We start from the raw sequence: 8,404 nt of genomic DNA, 5'->3' as shown, positions 1-8,404 counted from the left end.
TCTCGAATGTTCAGAAAGTTAAGCTTACGTTGCAAAAAATCTTATTGACTAAAATGATATAGTACTGCTGGCTGGTGAAATAGGCTAGCTAGCAGTGGCTGCGTTGTTGACTTTGTTTGAAAGTGTAGCTGGCTAGGTAACCTCTAACTGGCTAGGTAACCTCGACAATTACTCTAGACTACACAATTATCTTGGATACAAAGACGGCTATGTAGCCAGCTAAGATCAAACAAATCAAACTGTTGTACTGTAATGAAATGAAATGTAATACTACCTGTGGAGCAAAGCGGAATGCAACTACTCGCTCCAACCCGGAAGTGCGTATCGTAGAGGGAGAGGCAATAGAAGTGTTGTTTCTTGTATTATTGTCTTTTGTGTCTTTAGAGGACTGCTTCACCTTAATGTCCCCTTTCCCCCCTTTCCCTTTTCTTCTGTCCTTATTTTGTCCCACTTTGTCCCTTCTTTGTCCCTTCTTCTCTTCTGCCAACTAGACACTCCTTGTTAGCTAGCTAGCTTCTTCCAGGAATGTCCCTAGCAACTGCCTAGCAACAGGTAAACAACTTAGCTAGCTAAGAAAACGGTATAATTTTATGAAAAAATTGTTACTTTTTCAAAAGCCTTTCTTCTTTGTTTGCTGCTTGTTTGGTCTCCTATTCAGTTTGCAGTTTTCTTTTGATTTTTTTCGATGTACTTTACTCTAAAAAAACATTTACATTTCAATATTTGTAGGAGCTCATCTTTTCAGCTGCTGCTGCTTAATTTGGAACTCCGGAATGTTAATCTCCCATCAAAAATCATAAATCTCCCATCTGGCTACCAGGCTAAGAGAGACGGGTGAGAGAGAGAGGCAAATGGATGAAGATACCAACAGAAACACTGAGGTCCTACTGCTGCTTAAGCAACTATGAGTTGATATCAGCCCTAGGAGTGCCGCTGTTCCATCCTTACCTGTCCAATCACCGACCAGCAGATTCGGCGCTCCAGGCGCAGCTCCCTGCACACTTCTCTTTCCAGCTCCTCAAGCCTGCGGCGTCGTTTCACATCCCAAGCCAGTTCAGCCAAGTGAAGGTTCTTCCCCTCTTCCATTTCACTCTGAAACCTTCACATACAAGGGAACATCAAACATGATTTACCTTCATTTTTCTACAACTCAAACTGTCCACCATATCTATTTCTTAAGTTATTGCTAGATAGGAGGTCAACGTGATTCCACACCTTTGCTTATGTTTTTTTTAACAAATTTGGGTAAAAGATTCTAATAAAACTCACGTGTTCTTGAAGTAGTTTCTACCCTTGGCAATGAGCCATTCTCTAATATCCGTCAGTGAGATGTGGGAAGGAACCTCCCCTTGCTGCTGCAAGACTAGGAACTGCTTCAAAAGATTTTTCTGATAGTGAGAGAGAGAGATTCATTTGCACCCTTGCCTTCCACAAGTTTTTCCTGGTGTTGTCACGTGATCAGAAAACCCTTTCCCGATCCATGAGCGATAGCAAGTTACATACACAGTTGAAATATAAAACGCATGGAAAGGTGTGTCTTACAATATAGCTTTTGTGTTTTTATAATTGTGCATCTAGAAAGTAGACCACTCTAACCTGCAGGGCACAGCACTGCTTCTCCCACAGCAACTGAACTGACTTGATGTAGCTACTGTAGCGATTGTACTCTTTACACGTACACAGCACCTGAAAGGGAGGAGCCACAAAAGAGCCATTTTTAGAGGAAGTTCATGTGTACAAACACCCAATCCCAAATCTACCTCTAACCTCTACCCCAGGGGTGTCAAACTCATTTCGCATCGTGGGCCACATACGGCCTAGGGAGATGTCAAGTGGGCCGGACCATTAAAATTATACCATACTCTGCTATAAATAACCAAAATATCATGTCTTTCCTTTGTTTTGGTGTAAAGAAGCACAAGAACATTAGGAAAATATTGAAATTTAATGAACTATCCTTTTACAAAACATTTCATGAAACACCTCATATTTCCTTAGACAAATGTGCAATTTACTTTTATCATTCACAAATATGCATTGCAACTGATCCCACTGATTGTACAAAGGCACAAAACTTTAATTGGTACTGAAAAATATAGTAATGCACTTTAAGATTAAATGAGACTTTTAAAGAAAGGAATTTTTAAACCACTTACACATACGCATATAAAATCTAAATGTAATCCCTGCGTACACCTTACAAACTAAGGAGAGTGATTTTAAATGTGTAATGAAGAAAGTGTTCGCCTGTCCTGTAAATCTGTAAACTTCATACATGAAACATACATACACATACAATACATACTGAAAATTTATGGAGTTGTATGAACAGTAGAATTCCATCACACAACTTTTGTTTTGAAGCTGCTGACTAACATTAAAGTGCACATTTTTTAAATCACCACAGTAAGGATTCATCTTCACAGAGCTGTATTCTTTCAATGCAAACAGTATCTAAGGCAGCATTTTAAAGGTGTTAGTCTAGTCTGGACTTGTATTTGTTCCTGAAACTTGGCATCTTTTGGCCTGTACAAGTGCATCAACACCAGGTGTCATGTCCTGACTAGCTGTCACTTTCAGAATGTCATTTAAGTGCTTGTTTGTGAGCCTTGAACGCATTTTTGTTTTATTGATATTCATCACTGAGAAAATTTGTTCACAAAGGTAGGTTGTCCCAAACATGCACAAAATTTTAGCAGCCAGGGCTGTTAATTTGGGGTACCCTGGTAGTAGATACTGATAAAATCTGTCCAGACCTACAGAGGCAAATTTGCCCTTCAAATCTGCATCACACTGCAAATCAATTATCTCTAGCTGAATTTCGACCGGCAGATCAGAAGCTTTAACTGTGAAAGGTGAGCGAAAAACTGAAAATTCTGTCTCAAGTTCACCAAATACCTGAAAACGTTTCTCAAACTCCCGCAGTAGTCCTGCAATTTTGTCTTTGTACCGTTTCATGTCCGCATCAGGTCTGGTCACACACACATCTCTCAGACAGGGGAAATGAGCAGGGTTGCCATTTGCCAGTTGCATCTCCCACAAAGTCAGCTTCAACTTAAATGCATGTATGTTGTCAGAAAACTGTGTGACAACTTTTTTGCGGCCTTGCAACATTTTGTTCAGATAGCTGGCTTTTACCGCTGCTTCACTGACTTCTCGGCTCTGGATGAAAGTTGACTGCTGTTTCCTCAGACCCGCCAGCAATTCGTTAATCTTATCTCTTCTCAGTTGTCCTTGCAAGCCGTCATATTTTTCGCTGTGATGAGTCTCGTAGTGGCGTCGAATATTATATTCCTTCAATACCGAAACTTGTTGCAAACACACCAAGCACGAAGGTTTTCCGTGCATCTCTGTAAATAAATAGGACGTGGTCCATTTTTCTTTGAAAATTCTACACTCCTTATCTACTTTTCTCCGTTTGGATAACGACATTTTGGCTAATGAGGGTGTAGCGGAGAGGTAGAGACCAAGGTATTAACAACGTCGTAACAAGCAGCAGATGGCGCATTGATACCGTCTGCTGTTTTCAGTCTGTCTCAGTGATGCGGCTTGTCTTCTACTCTGATGGAAAGAGTGCGCCCCTTAGCGGATAATCCATGAATTGCAGCGAATTAAAAATATTAATTCCATGTCTTTTATGCATTTTTTCCACTTTCAAATTATCCTGCGGGCCTGATCGAACCTCCTTGGGGGCCGGTTTCGGCCCGCGGGCCGTATGTTTGACACCCCTGCTCTACCCCAATATTGATTGATTTTGCCTTTATTTAACCAGGTAAGACATTAAGAACACATTCTCTTTTACAACCTGCACTAACAATGACCATATGCACTTGTAGATTTGGATTTGTGTAAACTAAGCAAAATGGCAAACATTTCACCTAGCCATCATATTGCTTACACCTGTCCAATTTTCTCAGTTCCATATAAGTGTCACTTTAAGATTTTGGAAAGAAAAAGGAGGTTTGCCATGCCTTCTCATTTGAGGTGATGAGGCCTTGCTTCACCAGCCGCTTCTTCCTTTCCGGATGGCGGAAAAAACTCTTCAGGTGTTTGTCGTGGAGGCAGTTATAACTAACATCCATGACTCTCATGTTGGGGTCCAACAGGTCAAACCCGGGGGTCTCCTGATGGAGCTGTGGATTGTGTTTTAACAAACCTCAATGTCAGGGCAATGGATACTACAGTGGGAATGGTTGTGGAATTAGGACTGGAAATGGGAAGGAAGTCATTAAAAAGATATAATTAGGTAACATTTCATTTGAAAGAAATTGAGGATCTCAGATCATTTGGAATGTCATACTATCACACTAACCTTCTCCCCTAGTTTTCCTCTGAAGAATACAGGGAATGTCCTCTCTTGGGCTTCCTGTAACCCCTACAAAGACAGAGACAGTCATGACAAAACTTTTTAGACGTGGGGTTTTGATAGTAGACCCCATCCCTGTAACTTGGTTTGCAATAATTCCCCCTTTTGCCAATTCACTTTGCATGAAAAATGTTGAATCAAGCTCATATCTAAAACACATTTGTTTGATCCATTTACATTGTTAAACTATTCTTAAAGTAGTCAACTAGCCGTAGGCCTACATGATGATTGATTCTGTAGGCTACATATTCATCTCATAGACTTTCATCATCCATCTTTAGAATTATACAAATGTGAAGCGACATTAATATGAAGAACGAACAAAGCATTATCCTAGGCCTACTCACATGTTCTTCTTCTTTGCCCGCACTTTTTGACATAGTAGGCATATTGACTAATATTGTAAACAAGTGATGTCATAACTGAAACTTGATTATCCTGTGTCTCCAGAAAAGGTAGGCCCTAAGCCCCCCAAAAGTCCGCTATCTGATAGACCTATGTTGTTGTACTGATATAAACACTATGAAAGGATATTGTAGCCTTAACCTATTGATATAGTCTACAGGATTATTTATGGTGTGCCCACTCCATAAAGCGCACCTCCAGTAGTGCCTGGGCTTGCTGCAACAGGTGCACTCCACAGACTCATACCTCAACCCTAAAATGTGATCCACATGTATTCGTTTTTCGAAACTGTCAGTTATTTGCAGTGATGGATTTAAAGCATTATCACGACTAACAGGCTGACAACACCAAAATGAATTTAGAAATCTATATTATTCAATTATTGCACCCACCCTGCTCGGGCACGCCAAGGAGTGTCTGCATAGTAAATTGATAAAATAGAAGTCAGTTCTATTTCTGATGCAGATCGCACTGCAAGTCCTGCCTCTCCCATCTCCTCATTGGTTTATAGAAGCAGGTACCCACGTGCCATATCCTCATTGGTTATACCCACGTGGGTGACTGAAAAATGAACGAGGTCAGTGGCTGTAACGCACCTAATTTATGAAAGTTGCCAATCGCAATATAAAATCAAGAGAAGAAAAAGCCTGGAAGGAAGAGACATGACTAGAAACGATTCGGTTGACCGTTTATGTGTGGAATAATTGGTGGAGTAGAGGACCTTGTGCATTTTAGGTAAAATAACAACTCAATGTTTATATCCCAGGACAAATTAGCTAGCAAGTGCAAGCTAGCTAGCTAAATTGCCATAAATGTTTAATGCTTTTCAACCTGTCCCCAATTTAATCTAATTGGTTCAGAGTTTGGTTTGATATTTTAACCTGCGTGTCGTGATCTCGTTTGGTGTGGGTGGACAAAATAAATGTATGCACGATGGCGCACGCGCGCATCTGGTTTGGGTTCTGTGTTACAGACAGTTTTTTTGTGGTGCTTCGATGCACAAAGAGTCGGAAAACCGTGTGCACTTTGCCCATAAACTACCTGTGGTGCCAGTTAACAAAGCCAGAAAATTGCACCTGATTCCTCTCTCAGTCGATGAGCGCTCAATTTGGATGTTATTTTGCCCCTAGCCTATTGATTGAAGAGGGTGCAACCTCCTGTAAATGTACATTGCATTCGGAAAGTATCCAGACTCCTTGACTTTTTCCACTTTTTGTTACGTTGCACTCTTATTCTTAAATGGATAAAAAAAAAATCCTATTCAATCTACATACAATACCACATAATGACAAACCAAAAAGAGGTTTTTAGAAGTTTTTGCAATTGAAAAAAAAATATATAATAAGAAATACCTAATTTACATAAATATTCAGACCCTTTGCTTTGAGACTAGGGGTAGTTTTTTATTGCACCCAAATTACGACGTGCCGTGTAAAGGCACAGGGACAAAGACCAAACAAACACTCAACAAAAACACAGTGTTGAAACCCAAACAAAAGAGTGAGGAGTACCTCGAATAAATTACACACGCGCACAATGATTAACACACGGGACGAGACCCGTAATCATCTGCGCAATCCACAAGGGCACGAAAGACCAAAACACACAGCACAGGTACTCACACATACCAACGGACATTGTAACCATTTTCAACAGTCCAATGGAAACCAAAGGGCACACTTATACAAGTCCTAATCAGTGGGAATAGGGGACAGGTGTGCGTAATGAAAGTTCCGGTGGGATCCCTGACATCCGCGAAGCGCAAGAAGCATGAATGCTCTGACTTCTGTGGCTAATGCAGAATTCGGATTGACCATGCAGAGTCCTTAATAGTAATAATAATAATACTAGTAGTAATAATAGTAGTAATAATAATAATAGTAGTAATAATAGTAATAATAATAATAGTAGTACTACTAAAAATAGTAATAATAGTAATCATAACAGTAGTAATAATAGTAATAACAATAGTACTAATACTAATAACAATAGCAATCATAACCGTAGTAATAATAGTAATAATAATAGTAATACTAGTAATAGTAGTAATACCAATAGCAGTAATATTAAGAACAGTAATAATAGTATTGTTCATAATAATAGTAATAAAATATTAACAATAGTAATAACTGTAATAATAATAGTAATAATAATAAGAACAATAGTAATAATAGTAATAATAATATAAACAGCAATAATAGTAATACTCATAATAATAGTAATAATAATCATAATAATAATAATGTTAATAATAATCATAATACTATTAATAATAACAACAGTAATAATAGTCACAATGGTCATAATAATAATACTAGTAATAATAATAGCAATAGTAATAATTATAATGATAGTAATACTAGTAGTAATAGTATTAATAATAATAATAGTAATAATAATAATAATGTATGGCATTTCTATAGCGCTTTTCATTTAATCTCAAAGCGCTTCAACAGCAAAAAACAAACAAGCAATTTATCAGGACAGGTCAACCAATAGAGGCCAAGTCTTTGAAAGCTGCATCCTCCGAAGATGGAGGGTGTCACGCCCTGGCCTTAGTATTCTTTGTTTTCTTTATTATTTTAGTTAGGTCAGGGTGTGACATGGGAAGTTTGTGTGTTTTGTCTAGTTTAGGGTGTGTGTATTGTTTAGGGGGTGTTGTATAGTATATGGGGTTGTGTTCAGGAGAGAGTTCTAGGAAAGTCTATGGTTGCCTGGTTTGGTTCTCAATCAGAGACAGATGTCATTAATTGTCTCTGATTGGGAGCCATATTTAAGGGAGCCATAGGCTTTAGGTGATTGTGGGCGATTGTCTATGTTGAACGTAAGTAGCTTGTGTGTGCACTTTCGTTTGTAGCTTCACAGTTGTTTGTTGTTTTGTATAGTTTGTATAAGTGTTTCGTTTCGTGTTCATCTTCGTCGTAAAATAAAAGAAGATGTATTTATATCACGATGCGCCTTGGTCCATTCATTCACCTCAAGACGACCGTGGCAGAATCTCCCACCACACATGGATCAAGCAGCGTGAGCGGAACCAACAACAGCGGCAAAGTAACCAGGACTCGTGGACATGGGAGGATGTATTGGACGGCAAGGGTTGCTACACATGGGAGGAGATCCGAGCTGGAAGAGATCGCCTTCCATGGGAACAGCTGGAGGCGATTAGGAGAGCAGAGGCAACCGCAGAGAGGAACCGAAGTTATGAGGGTACGCGACTAGCAAGGAAGCATGTGAGTAAACCCCAAAAACTTCTTGGGGGGGGCCTAAGAGGTAGTGGGCCGAGGGCAGGTAGGAGACCTGCGCCCACTTCCCAGGCTAACCGCGGAGAGCGGGAGTACGGGCAGACACCGTGTTACGCAATAGAGCGCACGGTGTCTCCTGTACTTGTGCATAGCCCGGTGCGGGTTATTCCACCTCCCCGCACTGGCAGGGCTAGATTGAGTATTGAGCCGGATGTCATGAAGCCGGCCCTACATATCTGGCCACCAGTGCGTCTCCTCGGGCCGGTTTACATGGCACCAGCCTTACGCATGGTGTCCCCGGTTCGCCTACATAGCCCGGTGCGGGTTATTCCACCTCCCCGCACTGGTCGGGCGACGAGGAGCATTCAACCAGGTAAGGTTGGGCAGGCTC

The 8,404-nt window shown here is 40.3% G+C and overlaps 1 protein-coding gene across 1 annotated transcript; it reads right to left on the bottom strand.

Moving 5' to 3' along the window:
- Nucleotides 1-808: 808 nt before the first annotated feature.
- On the bottom strand, nucleotides 809-4,755 carry LOC129848111 (fibrous sheath-interacting protein 2-like). Its single transcript, XM_055915577.1, has 6 exons — nucleotides 4,714-4,755; nucleotides 4,313-4,375; nucleotides 3,972-4,133; nucleotides 1,597-1,686; nucleotides 1,270-1,388; nucleotides 809-1,099 (listed from the first exon to the last, which is right to left on the bottom strand). Exons 1-6 carry the CDS (start codon nucleotides 4,753-4,755, stop codon nucleotides 922-924), a joined length of 654 nt encoding a protein of 217 aa, XP_055771552.1. The 3' UTR covers nucleotides 809-921.
- Between the last annotated feature and the right edge of the window lie 3,649 nt (nucleotides 4,756-8,404).

This window comes from Salvelinus fontinalis, unplaced genomic scaffold (assembly GCF_029448725.1).
Source record: "Salvelinus fontinalis isolate EN_2023a unplaced genomic scaffold, ASM2944872v1 scaffold_0987, whole genome shotgun sequence".
Lineage (NCBI taxonomy): Eukaryota > Metazoa > Chordata > Actinopteri > Salmoniformes > Salmonidae > Salvelinus > Salvelinus fontinalis.
This window is presented reverse-complemented; position numbering and strand designations above follow the sequence as displayed.

Coding starts and splice junctions, on each gene's coding strand:
- LOC129848111 (XM_055915577.1), bottom strand. CDS start 4,755: ATGCCTACTATGTCAAAAAGTGCGGGCAAAGAAGAAGAACAT. Junction 1,389..1,596: donor AGCAGTGCTGTGCCCTGCAG/GTTAGAGTGGTC, acceptor TCTCACTATCAG/AAAAATCTTTTGAAGCAGTT. Junction 1,100..1,269: donor AGAAACTACTTCAAGAACAC/GTGAGTTTTATT, acceptor TTGTATGTGAAG/GTTTCAGAGTGAAATGGAAG.